Source organism: Aptenodytes forsteri, unplaced genomic scaffold, assembly GCF_000699145.1.
Source record: "Aptenodytes forsteri isolate BGI_AS27 unplaced genomic scaffold, ASM69914v1 Scaffold707, whole genome shotgun sequence".
NCBI classification, from domain to species: Eukaryota; Metazoa; Chordata; class Aves; order Sphenisciformes; family Spheniscidae; genus Aptenodytes; species Aptenodytes forsteri.
Genome location: NW_008795363.1, coordinates 1,068,704 through 1,090,189, shown reverse-complemented (window position 1 = coordinate 1,090,189; position 21,486 = coordinate 1,068,704). Strand labels below are relative to the sequence as shown.

The following is a 21,486-nucleotide window of genomic DNA, read 5'->3' as shown; positions in this document are numbered from 1 at the left end:
CCTTTGTCCTTCTCAGGCCAGCCAGAGATGTTGTAGTCCCCTGTCCCAGCATAGTGCACCAGGGAGAAGTGGGCCTCAGCCTTGCCTTTGACAGGTTTGGGCTTCTGGAAGTTGGCGGACTTGCCCAGATGCTGGTCATAGAGCTTGTTCTTGAAAGAGGTGTCAGTTGCCTTGGGGAACATGCACTCCTCTTCCAGGATGGAGAAGATGCCCATGGGCTGAATAGAAATAAGGTGTTTTCAAATAAGATGAATTCAAGTTATTATAATATGGAATGAAAGAAATGCTAAAATTAAAGTACTGGAGGTATTCTATAGAGAGTTAGCTTGGGAGGAGCAGGTAAGCAAGATTTTTTCTGAAGTTCAGCTGGCAAAATATTCAAAAGCACCAGATTTTCATAAATAGGTGAACTACCCAGACATCGGCTGGAAAACAAAGCAAGCCAAGCAAAAACTGTGCACTAACTTCTTGGAATACAGTAGTGACTTCTCCTTATCCAGAAGGAGGAAAAAGCAAACAGACATGAGGCTTTCTAACATTTGAATTTAGCTGAGAGGAAAACCTGAGGAGGAACCAATATGCAAAGACAGAAGACAACTGGGGTAAATATGACAATGAAATGACAATTTATAATGATGTCGAAGACAGACAGAACAGAGAAATAAAAGCAATGTCTTTTTAGAAGGCAGAATACATTTCCACTCAGTGGATAATTAATCACAAGGGTTATGTGTAAAGGAAGGGAGGAGGTAAGCAGATGTGGAGCTTCACAGAGAGAGTGTATTGAAGGCACTCAGTGCAAGGACTCCCAAGAACCCCTTCCAGATCTGATTTGTTTACGCACAAGCTGCGTAAGAAACTCACCTTTTCTATAAGCTCAATGCAGGCCGCCAGGTCCATCCCAAAGTCAATGAACTCCCATTCAATTCCTTCCTTCTTGTACTCCTCCTGCTCCAGCACGAACATGTGGTGGTTGAAGAACTGTTGCAGTTTCTCATTGGTGAAGTTGATGCACAGCTGCTCAAAGCTGTTGAACTAATATTTGAGTAAATGTGTTAATATTGTTAAACTGACTCAAATCAATTTATTTCGTAGAGATGTCAAGGCAAGGTCAGCCAGACTATCCCTGAAGGGTTTTGATAATAGCGTAAAACATATATCATGGGTGGTCCAGGCTTACAGAAAAGTTGTGCTGTGCAGCACATGGTTGATGTAGCCTACATTGGCGATGTTTTTGGGTGACCCTAATGTCACTAAATACAGATTCTGTGGGGAGGGAGACAGCAGCTTCATGCCTATGCTTCTGCTGTTTCTTTTCTCTTACAAAGTGGGTGATGGATCTACAAAGGCAGAAGCAGCTTCATAGAGATTTGCCCTGTTCTTGAGGGCTGCATTGGGGTGAGGAGGAGGAGGAAAGGTCAGAAAAGTCAAACAAAAGGAAAAAAGCGTTTAAAGACAGCCAGAAGTCTGAGAGTGCTATGTAAAACCAAACCTCAAAAATCTCAAAGCCAGCAATGTCTAAGACCCCAATAAAGTGCTGTCTTGGCAGCTTAGTATCCAGTTGTTGGTTGATGCGCATCACCATCCACAAGAAGAGTTTTTCATAGACTGACTTGGAAATGGCATTCACTGCCTGGTGCACCTGCAGGGAGATGGTTCACACAGCTGTGTCAGGGCACTGCTAGTGCATCACCAGAATAAAAAGCCCCTCCACCACGCACAGATACTGTCAGCCCACAAAGTGCACTAATAGGCCTTAACGGTCCTGACCATCCTCAGCTGTGACTTGCACCCACTCCTGTCCCTGAGGGAGACAACTGTCCCTGCCGCTCCCTGACACTCACCTGATCCACTGTTTGGCCCTTCATGACATATTCATTTCCCACTTTCACCCGGGGATAGCACAAAGCTTTCAGCAAGTCTGCTGAGTTCAGGCCCATCAGGTATGCTGCTTTGTCAGCCTCTGTAAAACAAAAAAAAATGCTGAAGGACTTTCTTCTTAGCTGGGACAGACAGAATGCATTGGAGCAAGCCAGAGCTCACTCTGAAACCTGGCAAACTGGTTGGCTTTACCCTATCTACAAAGCTTGACCAATGTTCTCATTTACTTTTCCAAACAGCCTTGTAGGGCTGGTCCTCATGATTGAGAGGCTACAGCAGCCCCAACAGGTGTGGTAAAACCAGTGAGTGCATTGGTGATGGGACAAGAGTGTTTCTCCCTTCAAGCCACTTCTCCACAATGTCACCCAAGCAGAACAAGTCTGGATGTGTTACCAGAAACTGGCAAACACTACAGTTACATGTCCCAGGCACAAGTCCTTCAGCAGAGCCATCAGGAATAAAGTAGATGCAGAAAATGACTCTACAGGAGGTGGTAAGTTGAAGGTTGTACCTCCTTTTTACGTTCATCAAGGAACAACTGCTTCTTTCCTGGAAGACTCCTTGCATTTCTAGTGGAAACTGGTATGAAAACAGTTGGAAATATGTCTCTCCAAGCCATGAAGGTATTACCTTCTGTGCCAGCCGGCTCTGCCTGCTCGTCACATGGTCTCTGCTTGAACTTCATGTTCCCACAGTGCAGGATTGCCCCTGTCAGTTTGTAAATCCCCATTCTCTCATCAGGGCTGAAGCCCAAAATGTCAATGGCTGCCTGCACACCGGATAGATCAGCTGATGATAATGGTAGTGATGGTAAAAGTGATACTGTCTCTCCTTGCTAAATGTACTCACATCTGTTGCAACAAGCTCCTCCTGGTCATCAATGCTGGCCACAGAAATCTCCCCTTGGCTGATGAAGGGGTAGTCATACGGGTTGGTTGTGACGAGGAGCATCTCTGAAAGGCAAATGAAGGAGTGAGAGCCAGATCCTGGCAATGAAAATGGAATAAAGGCTCAACAAGGTTTCACAGGCTCTTTTTCCTTCTTCATCCCCAAACTCTTGGTTTTCTATTGAGACAAAAAAGACAGAGTAAAGCCATTCATTTGCTTTCCACTGGATGAGCAGAACGTCCCGGGCAGGTTCTCGGTCCTACCAGTTTAATATGCTGTGAACTGGGGGCTAAACATTCAGCACTGGCAGACAAGGAACAAGGGTCATCCAACAGCTTCTAAGAAAGATACTTTTAGGTAAGACTCGTATGTGCTTATCCTCATACACGACATATACTAATCCATCCTGAATGCCCCTTGCACCCGCTGGGGTTGTGTGCTGGTGCACATAAGTAATACAAACATGTGTGTTTATCTCCATCTAATTGAGGCCAAAATTCACAACTCATTTTCAGTCCTGAATCCTATGGCAGAGTAAGAGCAGAAGTGAAGGTGTGCAGATGTGCAGTGGGGTTGTGCAGTGTGCAGGAGAGGAAGCCCTCCATACACTGAAGATAAATCTGTGTCCTTGTACAGACATGCAGTCCCCTGGCACGCAGCAGTCTCTCTGGAAAGGGAAGAGGGAGGTGGTAAACGATGGGAGGGCACATAGTGGGAGGATGGGGGTAGGAGCTCCACCTTGGGAAATGTTCTGTGGATAGTTGGGAGGGATGGACAGAGTGGAGTGAGGATGAGTGCTGAGTGTGTGGCAAAAGGGTTTGGGACAGATGCGGGGCACGGGTAGGGTATGCCATGGGAGTGGGAAGGGGGAAAAGACTGGAGGGGCTTTACTGGAAACAGGGAAGAACTTTTGCCCATATGATGAAGAGTTCAGATAGATGGTTTGTAGATCAGGATATCTGGCCATCCTGCACCCAGGGGATTTCTCACCTTTCTATTGAAGATTATTCACAGGATCTGGCCCATATAAGTTGGACTTTCCACACCAGCAAGAACAGCAAGGTGTAAGGCACAGTAAATTAGCCACCCCCGCACCTCACCTGCACACAGTTTGCATTAGAACTTACCCAGGGAAGATAAATTGGAGGTGGAGTAACCCCTAATGCAACACCATTATACAGAGGTAAAAGGGCTGTGTACAGCTTTGGTAACCCAGTCATTGTTGATGCTGGAATGCGGATGACATGAATAAGCACGTGATGAAAGCTTCAGTGCTTTGCACAGCCTGAGGCACCTGCCAAAAGGGGAAGCTGGGTGCTTGTGACACATGGCGCTAGGCCAGCAGGTGTCACTGGACCCCCTGTCGCTGAGCTGGCATATTTAGGGAAAAGTTTCCCATATTGATTTTACTGTAAAATGTCACCAGGTGATGGCTGTCCTTACCAAGCAGTTCAGGCTTCTTATTGGAGAGAATCTGGTAGAAGATGTGGTAGCTTCTCTCAGCTTTCAGCTGGAAGGTGACTCTTGACTTTTCCAGCAAGTCTGAAATATGTATGCACGTATAAATTTTTCAAGCTCTTCTTTACTTTATAGTAAAGCAGTAAGCCCACCTCATTTACTCACAGGTCTCAATGTCACCAGAGGCCAGTTTTCCAGAGGTACCAAAATGAATGCGAATGAATTTACCCTGGCAAGCAGACAAAAGGTAGTGGTCAGTGCAGCATTCTCAGGGTAACACGCCAGAGTGTTTTTCTCTCTTGAATCCCAGTGAAAGCATCTTTAAATCAGTCTGAATTATCTTAGATATTCAAAGATAGATAAAGGGGAACAGTTTGTCGCAGCCCACGCAGCTATGAGCATGAAACAGCTGTAAACACATCAGCATCTGACAACCAACCAAGAAATTTGTCAGAAAGAACATTTCTCCCAGCCCAGTGGCTCCCAGTTGCAAGTAACAAGCAGGTAAACAGGATTAGAAATGCAGGAGGGCAGAGAGAAATACAACGACTCACAAAGCGCGAGGAGTTGTCATTTCTCACAGTCTTGGCATTCCCGAAGGCCTCCAGCAGTGGGTTAGCACTGATGATTTGATCCTCAAGTGTACCCTGCGAGAATATTTGAATAATTATTGAAAAACACCATGGGCTATGTGGTAGGAAAAAGTGACTATATTGCAGCTTGCCTGATTACATGTGCAACCATGTGACCTTCATTTCAGCTGTACAGCATTACTACAGCATCTTCTCGACTACAGTGCCAAGAACCAGCACTGTATGTAAATGGCAAATAATTAATTTCTCTCTTATTCAGAACTTCTCCCCTGGTCAGAGCTGTCATCTCTCAGCCACAGGGACAGACTGGTCTGTGTGAAGAAACTGGAGCTTCCAATTCTTCCTGGACACCAATCCCCCAGACCTGGTTTCAGTCCAGGTGAAGCTACACCTGGGCAGCAACAGTGGCAGCTCTGGTGGCTTGTATCATATCAGCCCCTGGGCTTACTGCCTCTTGAGAGAGTGGCTGAAGCTAATAAAAGATATTTCATATTTTGAGATAAATGTTTGTCACCAGTGCTGTCTGCAGCCACAAGTTGATAACATCACGAACTGCCCCTCTGCCAAGCCTTTCTTCCTCACACCTTCACCCAGGACTCCTTCTTCTTGGCTAGGTCCCCACTCCCTGCAATGGTCGCAAAGTACTGGATGACACGCTTCGTGTTCACAGTCTTCCCTGCACCGGATTCTCCTCTGTCAAAGGAAAGTTCAGAGCGAAGAATTATCTGCCCACTTTTTGTTGAAGACAAAGTTCAAAGTGACAGATGTACTTACGTGATTAGGATAGACTGATTTTCATGATCTGTCAAAGGGAAAAAATAACTGCAGTCAGAGAAGCTGCAGGGAAAAGTGCTGGTTCTCAGGTAACCCATGACCTAGTGCCCATCGAAGGGAAAGAAACAATCTCTGCAAGCAAAACTGAAAAGACGCATGGTCTTTTCCTCCTCCTCTCTTCCCCTCCCTGTACTCCAGTTTTTGTCTTCTGTTCTCCACCTTTGCTCCATTCCGCACTCTCCTCTTTGCTTCTGTCTTTACCATTCTTTACCTTTATTGCTATTTAATACGGGACAGGACTTGATTCAAACTAAACCCATCTATTTTGGTGAAAATATTTCTTCCAGCTCTGTTCTGAACCTATCTGCTGTTGCTTGAAGCCACGTGCTGGTGTACTGACTAGGGACTTCCCAGATAGTGTGTCCTATCCAACTGCAACTGCCCTTTGCAGTGGTTCCTGTTATGGTGCTTAGCTTAGTACTTAGACCAGAAATACAGATAATGTGCAGTACAATAGCACAGCACTTCAAAAATAAAAAATCTGTTTCAGGAGACAGGGAAAACTGTCTGGAGCTGGTCTTGCATCACCTAGAGATAAAATAGGCACATTTAATTTCACAGTACGATAGTTGGGAGCCTGGGAGCCCAACCAGATAATCTGCAACATGACACAGAACAAGGAGTTGGGGTAGCACACTGTAAGAGACAGCAAAGGCAACTGAGCCCATGGCAGATAAGGAATGGCATGTGGCAGAAGCAGTGTTTCTGACACAGTTTTTTTTCTATGAGTCTGGTCAAAACAGAAAAGCTCACCAGTCAGCATGAACTGATAGGCGTTGTCAGAGATGGAGAAGATGTGTGGAGGGGCCTCCTGGCGCTTCTTGCCTCGGTAGGCCAACACCACCTCCGGGTTGTACACCGGCAGCCGCTTGTAGGGGTTGACAGTGACGCAGAAGAGACCCGAGTAGGTCTGCGAGGAAAAAAACAGAAAAGTGACTGAAGTCCATCTCCTGGCAGCTGGATTTTCTCCTTTGCCATGAGAGGGAACTTACATAGATCATCCAGGAGCTGTAGCGGTCCTTGAGGTTGTAGAGGACGGCAGGTTCATGCAGGTGGGTCAACATGGCCACGTCCTCAATTTTGTCAAACTTAGGTGGGTTCATGGCATATACATCATCAGGTTTGACAGTAACCGTCTATAATTCAGAAAGAGTTAAAAAGGAAACCAGGACACCCTGATTCAGCAACTCTTGATGCTCCTTCCATGTGTACGCACAGAGACACAAACACAGAGAAGTAATAACATCTGTAAGGCTGCTCTAATTCAGATTTTCCTTTGTTTAACTGTGCAAAACAAGATATGGCTATTACAGGGCAGACACTGCTGCCAGCCAGGAACTCTACAACACTGGCAAATTTACAGGTTGTAAATTTACTATCCTGGAATTGCTACAACAACGCAGACAGAATTTGTGCTGGACCAGATCTTTCTACACATTATTGCTGCTTATGAACTTCAGGTCACTGCTGCTCATGGCTGTAATAGCCAGGGGCACAACTGCTGGCCAGTCTACCTTTCAGCCTCCAAGATTCACACTGCACAGTGCTGGAGAGACAGAACACTAACAGACAAGATTCATCAACAGCAAATCCTTCCTTGGAACAGATTTGTTCCACTCCCGCTTGTTGCCATTCCTAATTAAACAAAGGCTCTAGCTCTACCAAATAGCACCGTCTACTGGCTCACACTGTGGGTGACCATCCTGTCACACAGCCAGAGCCTGTGGATATGCTGGGGGCGGGGGGGCAGATGTGCAGGAAAGCAGATGTACACAGATGGCAGCAGCTTATCTCGGCCACACTGAACCATGAAGGAGCTTGAAAATCCTGTTGTCATTTCTCCAGATGGCTCTTCCCATTGCTTTTATCCATTGCTTTTATGCTCTAATTGCTGCTCCCATGGGCTGGTCCAATCCAAGGAGGAAGTAGTGTTACTGCAATCATACTCGATTCAGAAAGATTGAACACCATTTCCAAGCTTGGGTCCTGACTAGTGGAATGATCTTGGCCTTCTTTGAGAAAGCAAGAATTACAGGCATAGTTTTCTAAAGCAACTTTGTGGTATGTGTCCCTAAATACCTTTCTAAGGTGTCCAAACACTTGAGCAATTAGGATTCAAGGAAAGTTTCCATATAGAACAAGAGATCGTGCATTAACTGCTACTCACAGGACATATCTGGGAGTCACTATAGAGGTTTATAGAGGTTTCTAACATAATGTCAGTTCAGTGCTCAGAAGAGGGCAGGAAGCTCTAAAATATTAGGAATTATTAGAAAAGAAAGGAAGAAAAGAAGAGAGTGTTATGTAGGATGTGTCCATCAGTTCATTCACAACTTCATTACTGATCACACGTCTCAGAAAGGATATAGTTGTATGAGAAATGATCCAGAGAAGAGAAACAAAGGTGGTCACAGGTATGAAACAGCTTTTCTAAGAGGAGAGCATAACTTGATTGGGATCTGGGGGTGAAAAGGAGACACTTTTGAAGCCTGCAAAGTCAGGAATAGCAGAGAGAACCATGGCCATAGCAAGGAAGAATAATTCACTTTTTCTCCTTGTGAAAAAATAAGCTGAAATTACCAGGCTGCATATTGCAGAGAAAAGGAAGCACTTCATACATACTCCAATTTTAAACTGTGGAAATCTTTCCCACAGGACATTACAGAGGCAAAAAGCTCGAATGGATATAAAAAAGCCAGCCCCCACGAAAGCAGGTCCTTGTACACAGTAGCCTGCTGCAGCCTCTGCTCAGTCACATACCTGTGTTTGCTGGAGGCTGGGGGTGAACCAATGGATGACTGCTTTATTCTTTATTTGCTTTCTTAAAAATCTTGTAGCACCTACTGCCAAGATGTTGGTTGAGGTGGTTCTTTGGGCTGCTGCAGCTATTCTTACAAAAGTTATCAGGACACAAGCTGCTAAGACATTTCAGCATTTTTGCAAGATTAACACCTTGGAGGCTCCTCTAGGAAACTGTTTGCAGCCAGTGACACTGATAATAATTTCACATGCAAAGGGGACTTTCAAAGTAGCTGCCTGCTCTGCTATCAGTAAAGGAAGGAATTTATCAGTAGATATGACAGCGTTAGATGAGAAAGGGTTAAAAGAATCGGTTGAGGAACAGTAAGACTGGTAAGGCTACAACCCAACCTGTTTCAGAGCACTGCTTCATCTTTAAAAGCCTAATCCAAGAATAATTATCCAATGGATACCTTCATCCCAGCATCCAGAGCAATACTTTCCTCTGGAGGCTATGCTGGTCCCAGTCAGAGGGCGGGGCAGGGCAGGGCAGGGCAGATTTCTTGCCTGAGCTAGTCTAGTGCTGTCTGTGCTCCTTGCCCTCCATAGCAGATGTCCTCGGGCCCTCAGCAGGGCAGGGAGGAGGGCCAGGAGGAATGCACTTACTCTGCCATCCTCTGTCTCAACAGTTATCTTCCCGTCCTGTGCAGCCTTGATCTTCCCTTTGGTGTACTCCACCTCGGGGTCAGCCACAAAGCAGTAGGTCTTGGCGTCAAATGGCTGGTTCTGGGCTTCTATTCTCTCCTTCTCTGATTTGCGCAGGTACGGTGCAGCCTCACCAAAAACCTCCATGCCAGCGTCTCTGCTCATGGCTGAAGCTGAAAGACAGACCCTGCTGTGGTGGTCCCCTGTGCGGTCCTTAGAGTTGAGCAGAGTGGAGCTGAACGTCCACCAGCCCTCCCAAGTTGGCTGCTCTGAAAGCACCCTTCCCATCTCTCAGATGTGTGCCACAAGGTCTTGAGGGAGATATTTGCCTTTCAAAGCTGGAATGTAAAAAAGCAACGAAGAAGAGCTCCCACCCTTCATGACCCCAAGGAAAGGGGATCTATGCCCAAAGGAGCAGGAGGGCTCCCTGGGGAAGTGCAGCAAAGGGGAGGGATCTCTGACAGATTCATGTAGTCCTTAAAAAGACTGAAGCCCTGAAGCCTGTTTTTCTTCCAGTTCTCCATTTATGATTTCCCCCGCTCCCTTTTAACACAGAGCCTGTCCTTGTCCCCTGGTGGGCAGCTGTAGCGGGCAGGAATGGGCACGTGCCATGGCCCGTTAGAGCAGCTTATGCAGGGGGAAGAACGGGGACCTGCCCACAGTGAGTGCAAGGGAAGAGCCAGCTCATGCCATCTGGGCAAGCTATTAGTTCTCATGCCTTAAATTCTCACCTTAACAATCAGTCAACAGAAAGAAGGAAGGAACGGGCTGACATCTCTGATCTCTGAAAGACAAAGAGTGGAAGGTCAGTCTCCAGCTAAGCTACAGCCTCTCTGAAGGCCCAACACCTCTCACTTACTTACTGCGACCAACCACTCCAGTTGAGGACCAGCAAAGTAAACCGCAGATACCAGTCCTTCCCTACCCAAGGAACGGCGCAGCGGGGAATCTACAGCAGATTTCCCACCACAGTGCTACAGCCTTGCGAAGCTCCAAGCATGAGGAACAGCACCTGTGGCAGGAGCCCTCCACCCCTCTGCAGGTTAGTCACAGCATGGCCACGAGCACGCCCAGGGGATCAGGAGCCACCAACAAGGGCTTTTTCCCTGACAGCTTTTATAGACTCAGCCCCTTCCCTTAGCTCGGCCCCTTCCCTATATTTGGAAGGAAGGGATCGACACTCCTGCCTGCTCACCAATTCATGTTCGTTTTCTGCCATATACAGTATGTAAGGAAAGGAGCCGCTCTTTTTTCCAATTTTAGTAACTCCGGGACCTGACTGTGGTTTCTAGGCTCTCTGTGCGAGAATTTCCTCTACTGGGAACATGCTCTCCTGCCACCTATGACCACAGCCGGCACTTCACTCATGCCTGCACTCACCTATATATCAAAGAAATAGTAGTCGAGAAGGGACCTGCCCCACTGCTCCTGCTCACGGGATCCCTGGGCAGAGTTGCACAGTGGCAAGGGAACACAAAGCAGCTACCCGCGGGGTGGAGGGCAAGGCCACTGGAAGGGAAAAAGGTGATGAGGATTCACGTAGGATCAGTTATGGCAATTCTTGTGGCTTCCCATCACTGCATGGGTCAGGGAGGACAGGAGGATGAAGTATGATGACAGCATGACTGAAGTATGATGTGACAAACCATGGCAAAATAGAGGCTAATCAGAAAGAACAACACTCAAATCTAGCCAGGGATGGACATTTCATGAATGCCAAACCCTGAATATGCTACAGAAATTTAGCTTCAAATACCGGTTTGGCTGCCTAGGACATTCACTACCCTTGCTGCCAAAAGGAGCTGCAGAAGCCGTGTCACACCGTGCTATCAGGTTCTTAGACACAGCTGACTGCAATTCCCAGGTGAGAAGGATATTGGTAAGGGGACATAGTAGCCACCAAAACGCTGGGCACTAGCCAGCTTTGCATGCCAGCTAGGACAGTGCAGCTCTGCTCAATCCTGAGCAGTTGTGACCAGGAGCACCTGGGGCTGTAGGCATGGCCATGCCTGGGGAAAGGCAGCGCTGTGTCTGAGGAGAAGCAGGCTGTGCAAGGATACACTGCACCTATGCAACTCTTGCTTGGGGAGCACAGACCGAGGACTGGCAGCAAGGCATGGCCAGCATAGGCTCAGACACCCCTCCCCCTTCCCCAGAGCAGGGCTGTGCCACAGGCTTCCAGGACCACACTGCAAAACCATCACCGAATCCACTTTAGCCTATATGTGTGCCCTGAAAAGCATAGGAAACCAGTGGGAATTAGCATGGAGAAAAATAAAAATGTGGTGAGATTCTCCAGCTCTGCGGCAGAGGTTGGGGGTTCAGGCAGGACCCAGTGCTGAGCTCTCCCATCTCAGGGCAAAGCACCACGACCAGCAGACAGCACAGCCAGGCTTCTGCTGGGTTGCTCTCTTTCTGGCCCAACAACTTGTGTTCTCGGTGGCACATTTTCAATGAGATAAAACCCTCACTGACTCTTGCAAAACTCTTGCAAAGCTGACTCATAAACTCTTGCACAGGGGATATGAACCTCCTTTGGGCCAGGGTGGGCTTTGAATGGAGGTCTTCCAATCCCGAATGCTCTCTTTGGTTGGTACAGAGCAGACAATGGCTGCAAATTGAGCTCACCTGGCAGGGCAGGTGAGGACAGCAGTTGGCAGGAGCAATGGGAGCTTTCATGCCTGCACAGATAGAGGTAGCTCCTGGTTCATGAGCGGAAGGGTCTCCTACGCCCCGAGTCATCCTGCCTGTTTTGGCCATCTTCTGTCACTGTTCAGTATCACCCATTCACCCTCCACACTGCATGGACACTCATCCAAGGCCGCAGCACCAGCCTTCCCTCACCAGAACGAAGCCTACAGGACTTGTGTGAAGCCAGAAGCCTACCCCAAATAGCTCCTGCCACCACCCAAAGCACCTCTCCCAGCTGGAGCACCCTGGGGCACCTGCAGCTGCTTCTGTGGCATAGGGGACGTTACCTCACCTTTCAGACACAGTGGCTGGCCCTGCTTGTGTTTGCCCGAGGAAAGCTGACCCTGTGGTCTTGCAGGAGTGTCATTGTCACTAGTGTTTTGACAAACATGTTCCATGTTGCCCTTAATTTCATTTAAGGTCACTAAAAATGGACACCACAGCCACATATCTCATGAATCATGAATTCCTAGAATCCCCCTAAGCCTGGAGGATGAGGGAAAGCTTTTTATAGCAAGCATCCCCTGTGATCGGCCCTTTGAACTCAGCACAGTGGATGTACTGAGTGTCTGCAAAAAGCCGAGACACACCAGAACAACTATCGGTTTGGGGCTTTGTCCTGATAATGAATTGCCAGTGTGATTCAAACAGGGCCTTTCCTGCTCCCAGGCATGCCCAAAAGCAAGGGGGCCAGACCCTACTCCCCACACCCAGCTGTAGGATCAGAGCAAAGAGCACACACAGGTGGCAAGAGCCACTCTCCCTGTTTTCTCTTGCTGGTTCAGGTGCCCAGCTGGGAGCAGAGTGCAGGAAAAAAATTAGCAACAATCAGTGACCCACAGGTAGCCCCTGCTGCCAACTAGTCATAGGCGTCTGCTGAGCACTGCACCAAGAACATACTAGACTGTTTAAAACCCTTTGCACGCAGCCATTGTGAGACAATGCTCTAAATCAGGGCCATCCAGTATATCCACAAGCTGTAGTATCATTTCATGTTCTCCCTGGCCCAGCAAGGGTTAGCAGCTAAAAAAATACTCATGTTCTCCCTGGCCCAGCAAGGGTTAGTAGCTAAAAAAATACAATTAATTACTTTCAGATCTCTAAGTAATTCTGATCCGTGAACTACACAACCAGCTACAACAGCCCGCTAATTGAAAAGGCCCCACTTTTCATTATAACAGTCATACTCTTATTTCTAGCAGTTCTCCATCATTATATGAAAACATTTCTCAAGTTAATAGTTGCTGTAAAATCTTATCAGAAGGTAGCCTGGAGCAAGGGCTGAGATATAAAAATGTGCCTGTTACACTGCAAAGCAGGAATGCCGAGAGACTCGGGGAGTGCAGATAACATCGTGGTCCACCACATTTTGATTCAGGTGCCTGTGGCCCGGGACCAAGGGTTTAGCTGCACACCCATGTTCAGAGCAATGGCCCCCTTTAATAGACATCTTTTCAAATGTGAACAAAATGCAGTAAAAATATAAACTAAGTTAAGAAATGATGTGGTGCAAAGGAAGAGATCAGCGGATGAGGAGGGACGTCTTACCTTCTCATGAGCCTGTATCTAACACACAGACTCTCAGGAGCCATCGTTTCTGCTGCGAGCTGGTGCGGCACAGAGGCGACGGTGCTGTCAGCAGCCTGGAGGGTGGCTGCTGGACAATCTTCAAGCCGGCACTGTCCCTCCACTGTTGCAGGGCACCTGGAGCAGCGCAGGCACAGCCCAACGTGAGCAGGTCAGTGTACGCAGCACCAGCAGGGATGGGGCTACTGGGCCTTTCTAAAAACAATCTGGTCTTATGGGGCACTGGAAATGACTCCAGTGAAGGCGAAGGTCTAATTAAAGAGCTTATAAGTAAATCTGCTGGGTTTTTTCTCAGAAATAAAAATTATCTAGAAATGAGCACTCTAAGAAAGCCGGAGGCTAGTGTCACACCCTCTTCTGCACTGCAGCTCTGCATTACAGCTACTATTTCAAAAGTCCCAGGTACTAAAACCAACTGGAATAAAGTATACAGATTATATGTGCATCAAACTGCAACTAAGCTAAATTATCACTGCAGCTAAGTGTTTTCTGACACAATGAATGGTGCTCATTGCTGCACTCCTCCTAATGTTCACCAGCTTCTGGTTTCAATTGCTTTCAGCTTTCTTGAATATAAAAGGACTGGGCTGACCTCTTCCTTGCCAGATGTCTACAGTGAAAGTTTTCATGAAGAGTTCAGCAAAATACATCCATGATTTCTGGGACCGAGGCTTGGAGCCTGTGCACTGCAGGGAGCTGCAGTGGGCACATTGCGCACATGCACAGCCAAGAGCAGGCCCGGATCTTTTCAACAGGGGAAAATAGACCCAAAACCAAAATGAAGACCATAGAGTCAGTGCCAATACCAGACGGTGCCACGCTGGTCTCCCTGCAAAGCCCTTCTCTCTGATTTGGTCCCTAAGATCATCCAACCCAGAGCACCAACCTGGGACCTAGCATGGGGAACAAATCACCCACTAATCACCCAGCCCTCCTCCAGAGACCTCACAGTGTCTCCACCATGCTCTGGAGTTGCCCCTCTTTTTCCAGGGACACCTCCCAGGCTGATGAGGGGCCTCTGTGCCTCACTTCATGGACCCAGGCTTGGGTGCAGGGGGTAGGCCACATACTCCTGAGTCAGGGGGATACCCCAGAACAGCTCCCCATGCATGGGGTGGGCAAGGGAACAGTGCCAGGTCTCCTCTGCCCTGCAGCCAGCAGGACCTGACCAGGCGAGAGGCCCATCAGCTGGCTGAGGCTGAACACAAGAATCATGGCTGGCGATGAGGCATCTGCTGCATCTGTCCCAGCAACTGGTGGGAAGACCCAGGAAGGGCTGCAGGGACCACAGCTTGCTAGAAGACCTACAACAGTGCCCATCCAGGGTGCTGGTTACTGCAACGTGCCCCCAGTAGGTATGGAAAATGAGAGGGCCAAATCCCAGCAAATTACACCTCAAGCTCCACAGTTACAACGTGAGGGCTCCCACATAACCCTAACCATGACGAAGAAATGTCTAAGCACAAGCAGGCCATTTCAGAGGACATGGGAGCCAAGGGTGTTACACAGACTGGGCAACATTCATTCCCAGTATTTTCTTATAAAAGAAAAGGATGCTTATTTCTTGGCCTCGCAAGAGCTGGATAGGGAAAAGCAGCCTTTTTGTTGTTGAGTGCCTGGATCTCCTTTCTTAGCTCAGAGCTCTGGACTCCTTGCTCCTCTGGACTCAGTGCTACTTGTGCGCAGGGCCACCCTGCCTCTCCCCCACCACCACGCAGTCAGAGGCAGTGCCAGTAGATTGCTCCTGTGAATGGGCCAACTGCACATGGGGTTGGGACAAGGGGGCTGCTGCCTCACAACGGGGTACAAGATTGCCCCTTGTGAAGAAGCACTGACACCATCCCACCACAGCCAGGACTGCCACAAGCTCTGCTGCTTGGTGTTTGGGCAGGCATGAAATGATGTCCCAGGAAAAGATGAGATTTAGGGTGAGTCCCAGGCCAGCAATACCCTGTTTCAGCTTCTCACAGGCAGAGGACAGTGAAACACCCTCCTTTACCACCAAAACCTGCCTAGGACACTGCAGAAAGGCTCCAGGGCACACATGTAGATGCACATCTACTTGCAAACAGCCCTGGGGAACAGCAGCTGCAGCATGTTGCTCCATGCTGCCAACATCATTTGCAGACACAGAGCTGTCCTGAGGTGAAGGTCACAAGGGTGCTATCACAGCGAGCTGCATTGCCTTGCAAGGCTCTCTAGTCCTGGTGTTGCCAGGGAGCTTTTATTACTGCCCTTCATTCAGATAAGGGCACTCATGGCTCGATATACCCCCACAAATTAAAGGTGGATTTACTGGTTGGTGTCTATCTATTTTTGCACAAAGAACTTTGGGAGAACAAGGAGGTTTTGTAAGCTGTAGCTGAGTAAGTTTCCTGGCATGCTGAAGGAACCTGCTTTATTAAACTAGTAATACACAGCTTAAAACACGGAATGAGCTGGCTCTTGCACAGAGAGAAAAGCAATCATTCCTGCCCAGCACAGATCCTCATACTCCCAGGAACATGTACAACTGATGCAGAGCTGCTAGAAGTCAAGGGCTAGATGCTCCACGGCAGCAGAGATTGCTTTAAAAAAATCGTTTTCTGTTTGAACCAAACCTTCTGAATTCTCTTCTAGGGGAGAAATAGTTAGCTTTTTGCTTTTCTTTTTAGGCCACCAAACCTAAGAGCAATCCAGTAAAACGGACCTGCTTATCAGTTAACATCTAATAGCAAGGACTGTGGCCATTTCCCCCGTAGCACAGCCCAGAATATCTGCTTCACTAAGTATACGCTCACTGCCCCAAGGCTACGGAGCTCCTGTGCAGCCCCAGCACACACTGTCCCGGAGCCACAGCTCCTGGGTCTATCCAGGTGAGCACCCCATGCCAGCAGCAGGGACTGGAAAGCCTTGGCTGCAACCGGCAACCTCAGTGCATCATGGCAGGCTGTTCATAGCTCTGTTTGACCCCTCAGCAGTCCGCACATCGCTTGTTTTACCTGACTGAAGGTACATACTGATTTGCAGCTAGGTGGTAAAGAGCCCAACTCAATGCTCAGCCTTCAGCTCCATCCTGTAGTTCACCAAAGAGCACGCGAGACCCCTGATTCATCCCACAGTCCTGGCTACGGGCTGATGGGAGCACATCTTCGTAACGTGGGGCGAGTGCTTGGACCACACAAGTCTGATGAAGTGAGAAAAGGCTCAGAAAATGTAGGTACCTGCAAAGTTACTGGAGAAAGAGCTATAGTATCTCAAACCACACATAGACTTGACCCAAGATAGGGATGAGGAAGACTTGCTTTCTTCCTCAGGCTGCTAATAGCTAACAAGCAGCAAGTATCAAATGGTTATGGGTGGCTGCAGGAAGATGCTAAGTTTCAGCCAGCTTTTTTCAATGGCCAGGCATCTTTGCCACTGAAGCTCAGTGCCACCGGCTGCAGTTTCTGAAGGACTGCCACGACAACAGCCTCATTATACCACAGCCTGCAGTGCTCTGCAGTGCTGGCCAACAATGCTGTTCAGTCTGTCATTGCCAAAAGACCGCCAAGCAGGGCTGGCTGTAGCATTTCTATCAGCACTAAGGAGCCTGAACCCTGAATGCTTTAGGAGCCCCAGTCTCCATCGGCTGAACCCCTGTGTGAGCAGCACACCGCTCACCCCAGGGGAGGGGGTCAGGGAAAAGCAATAGGGCTGGGAAGAGCCTGGAGGGATGCAGGGTGTGTGGCAGCCACAGTGGAGGAGACAGGAGCAGAGTGACAGCCACACGGCCAGGTGTCAGCTCATGTGCCCACCTGTCTTCCATGCACCCCACTGTTGCCCCCAAGTCTGTCCCATCCCTTGGCCTCATGCCAGCATTTTTTTATGCCCTCTGCACAATCTGCTCTAGCCTGTACTTAAGCCTGCTGTGCCTGCGGTAACCTCCCTGCTCCCTCCCTGTACACCCAATACCCGGGAAGAGGGACCTGATACACAAAGGCGGCTTCCAATCAAGGAGCCACTGCAACAAGCACAGAAGAGCTGTCCTGAGCTCTGCAGCCCTCTTCCCTGTCCTCTCTCACTGTCCTTGCAGCTTGCCCCTGAGTCAAGCTGGCTGGTTCATGCTCTGGAGTGCTTTGGGAGGTGCCTGAGGTTGTCTTTGTCTCAAAGAAGGTGCTGATACAAACCTGTGCTGAGTGGAGCGTGCCTGGTGACTGCTCAGCCAGCAATCCAGGAGCACCCCGCAGGCCCCAGGCTAGCAAGCTCCTAGTCAAGACTCATCAACCCCTGGAAGCACAGGGGCCCAGCTGGCACCATCAGGAAGCATTTGCTGAATGCAAATGGTCAAGGAAGATGACTGATGTCTGTGGATCTGGAGCCTACCAGGACATAGTACCTTGTTTCCAGACAACAGAAATGTCTATTTTTCCTCCCTCGTGTGAGTTATTCCATCAGATGGGGAGTTTGTTTGGAGGCAGCAGGTAAATCCAGCGCTGTGGGAAATACCTGCCCTGGAATTGTCCTGGATGGTCCCTCCAGGGCACAGCTGGCTGCTCCAGCTGGGGACAGTCACGAGTGATTAAAGACACTACCATCATTCCGATACACCACGGGACTGTAGCCAAAGCACTGTGTGAACACATATGACCCAGGTAGTCCTCACCGCCCAAGCTCAAGGCACGGGCTGAAGCAGGAGATCCGCTCCAAAAGCACCTGGCCCCATGCTGGGGCATAGCTCAAGCTCAATACAAGTGGAGAGCAGAGCTGCTCAGCAACTCCTGGTCAAAACAAGCTTCTTCGAAATGAACGCTGAGGACCAGGCACCGACCTGTCAGGCCAGGAAGCCACGTCCTCTCTGCTGCACTCGCCTGCTCTGGGCACAGACGAGCTCATCAGCTGCAGCGCACACGGTTTCAGAGCTGGGGAGCAGATAAATTCCCATGTCACAGGCCATTTGATCCAGGTCAATTCCCCTTAAGATCAAAACTGGATTTGGACTGAGCCCTTTTGGCTATCATGGCAGGCACACGGAGTATTTTCACACTGGCAGTACACGTGACAGAGTATGGAAAAATAACACCCGATTTGGATTTTGCCCTGTTGACTGTGGACCGATGCCCAGTCTGGCTCCCGCATCCTCTCAAGAGACACCAGCCAAGATAAGGGCTTGCTTTCCTGATAGGTTTCTTTTTTAAGTGCAGAAGAAAAAATTTCAATGAAGAGAGAAAAGAAACACAGAAATGTGTTTGGAGCACATTTCTGGGCACATAAAAGAGACAGTGACTGGGAACAGTGTGGATTTACTAAGAGGTAAATCACATCTGACCATCCCGATTGCCTTTTATGATAAAATGACCAGATCTGTGGATGTGGGGAGAGCAGTGGATGCTGCCCAACCTCAGCTCCCAAAACTATCTGCCACGATGTTCTTGGGTCCAAGCTAGGAGTTTATGGTCTGGACAAGTGGGCAACTAGATGGGCAAAGAACCTGGCTGGGCAATGAGACTGAGAGGATAGTTGTTAATGGGTCACATGCATGGGTCAGGGGTCAGTCCTGGGAGTTTTCCTGTTTAACACCTTTATCAATGACCTGGCAGAGTCAACAACACACTTGCTTATGAAGTTTGCAGATGGCAACATAGTGAGGGGAGCAGCCGATACCCTCTAGGTCAGAGCTGCCATCCAGAGGGACCAGACAGGCTGGAGGGATGGGCTGACAGGAACCTTATGAAGTTCAACAAGGACTAATGTAAAGTCCTGCACCCGGTATGGAAAATGTCCTTGCAAAAACACATGCTGGGAACTGACTGGCCAAGGGGCAGTTTGGGGAGAAGAATCTGAGGTCAAGATGGTCAGGGGCCTGGAGCCGGCCATTGCACAGAACACGAGGAGAGGCTGAGGGAACAGGGCTTGTTCAGCCTGGGAAGGAGAAGGCTTCAGGAGGACCTAACAGCAGCCATCCAACACCTATGAGGAGGTTATCAAGAAGATGGAGTCAGGCTCTTCACCTTGGTGCACGGTGAAAGAACAAGAGTTAAAATGCTGGTTGAAATGAGCTGCTCAGACTGGATATAAAGAAAAATATTCACTCTAGTGGGAAACAGTTTTTTACTCATCTAGAGAGGTTGCGCAGCCTCTGTCCTTGGAGGTTTTCAAGTCCTAGCTGTTTAAAGCCTTGAGCAACCTGGTCTGACCCCATAGCTGCCCCTGCTTTGAGCAGGAGGTTGGACTACAGACCTCCTGAGGTTCCTTCCCATCTGAGTTATTCCGTGATCTGGACTGCAAATGCAACATGAAGCTCTGCAGACATTTAATGCCACAGCTTCTGTACCTCTTCAGTCCCCGGCTCTGCCCATGCTGGTGGTAAGAACATCCCTAAAATGGCCAGCTTCAGCCATGTGGTTTAAGTTATCACTCATTAGGTCAGCTCCTCCATGGGCTACGTGCGCAGCACATGAGGAATGCATTACCTCCCTTGGGTGGACAAATGGAGCTCCCCCTCATTCCTCAGACATCTTGTCACTAGTCCCCAGCCTGGGATGGCATCAGCTCTGCAGTCAGTATTACAGATGCCAGCCACTCTGAAGAGAGGCTATTTTCCGCCAGTGTTTTACAGGACAAGTAGGCTGGGGCTGGGCGTGGTGTGGGCACACACAGCAATGCTCTGCAGATCGGCCTCTGCCAGGCTTGCACTCTATCGTCCGTCTGTCCGCGGGGTACCCAGGGGTCCCCGTTTGCCCGAGGTAACAGAGGTTCACCTTCATAGCACCAGACTCCAACAAATTTGGTTCCCAAGTGAAACCTGCAGTCCGGTAAAGTTTCCACAGGGGAGACCCACTTAGGCAGCCAGGCACCCCTCGGCCCCAGTCCAGCACCCGGCACAGCCACAAGCAAGGAGTCCTGTCGTAAACTTTCCCCTGCCAGACCTGAGCTCTCTCTTTGTGGGCCAGGCACTGCACTCTGGGCTACAGGGCATTTGGGAACTATGAGTACAGGTGGAGTTTGTTCTACTGAAGAAATACTGAACATCCACTAAATAACGGTCTCCGACCCCCTCTAGATACCCACCCCATGAACAGCTCTGCCTGCTCCTGCTGAGCGTTCAGCACAGCCCCTGGTCCTCCTGAACATGCAGGGAACACAGCTGTGCTCCCTGCTGTCACCAAGGCAGGGCAGTGAAAGCCTAACAGTTGCCTAAACAACAGATTTTTTTTTTTTCTTAAAAACAAACAAAAAACCCCCTCACTTCCAACGAAAGTTTCCCTCCTGGGAAAGGCTGAGGGAAAAGAGATAGGCAGCGTCAATCTGAGAGGCAGAAAGAAGCAGGACATCAGCTGCTCCCACTGCCAGGAGGCAAGGCACGTGCTCCAGTGCTGCAACATGGCCCACGGGCCGGTCCCTCCATCCTAAATCTTTCTGTGCTCTTCCCACAGGCCCCCCAGTCTGCCACAAGCTTCCCGTGTCAGCTGGCTCTGCCTTTCAGGGCACATAAAAACAAGTTAAAGGACATGACATTTATGCCAAAACATTTGGGAGAAGACAGAAATCTTACATTTGTCTCCGTAGCAAGAGTCGGCTGCAAATTAGCTTTAGGGAAATAAACGTAGATAGGGTGATCCTTGACACGCTGCAGCCCACAGGCTTTGTACCGAGTTTGCAGAGCCTCGAGAGAGAGGCTTGGCAGGCTTGCCTCGTCCGAATTTCTACTGACTTCTACTTTGTTTTAACTTGGCTTAGCTGTAATACCAATTTTTTCTTCTAAACAGGTGGTTCTGACTAATTTTATTTTTACTTACCATTGCTTCATACAACCCTAGTTTTACAGAGATTGTACTCTGTGCAGAATAGGGTATTTGTCATTAACATACTGATGCAATATAGAGTCATAGAATCATAGTTTGGGTTGGAAGGGACCTTTAAAGGTCATCTAGTCCAACCCCCCTGCTGTGGGCAGGGACATCTTCAACGAGATCAGGTTGCTCAGAGCCCTGTCCAACCTGACCTGGAATGTTTCCAGGGATGGGGCATCCCCCACCTCTCTGGGCAACCTGGGCCAGTGCTCCACCACCCTCAGCGTAAAAAATTTCTTCCTTATATCTAGTCTAAATCCAATACTCTTTAGTTTAAAGCCATTTCCCCTTGTCCTGTC

At 48.9% G+C, this 21,486-nt stretch overlaps 1 protein-coding gene across 1 annotated transcript in view; it reads right to left on the bottom strand.

The window, feature by feature from the left end:
• The window catches only part of LOC103899679 (myosin-3-like), a 24,605-nt gene extending 15,360 nt beyond the window's left edge, over positions 1–9,245 (bottom strand). The window contains exons 1-14 of the mRNA XM_019472314.1: positions 9,060–9,245; positions 6,647–6,790; positions 6,408–6,564; positions 5,595–5,622; positions 5,405–5,513; positions 4,782–4,874; positions 4,393–4,456; positions 4,213–4,311; positions 2,731–2,834; positions 2,512–2,650; positions 1,845–1,963; positions 1,493–1,642; positions 865–1,035; positions 86–218 (exon numbers count right to left, since the gene is read on the bottom strand). Coding sequence (XP_019327859.1) covers positions 86–218; positions 865–1,035; positions 1,493–1,642; positions 1,845–1,963; positions 2,512–2,650; positions 2,731–2,834; positions 4,213–4,311; positions 4,393–4,456; positions 4,782–4,874; positions 5,405–5,513; positions 5,595–5,622; positions 6,408–6,564; positions 6,647–6,790; positions 9,060–9,245 — 1,696 coding nt within the window. The remainder of the gene's footprint in view (positions 1–85; positions 219–864; positions 1,036–1,492; positions 1,643–1,844; positions 1,964–2,511; positions 2,651–2,730; positions 2,835–4,212; positions 4,312–4,392; positions 4,457–4,781; positions 4,875–5,404; positions 5,514–5,594; positions 5,623–6,407; positions 6,565–6,646; positions 6,791–9,059) is intronic.
• Positions 9,246–21,486: the final 12,241 nt, after the last annotated feature.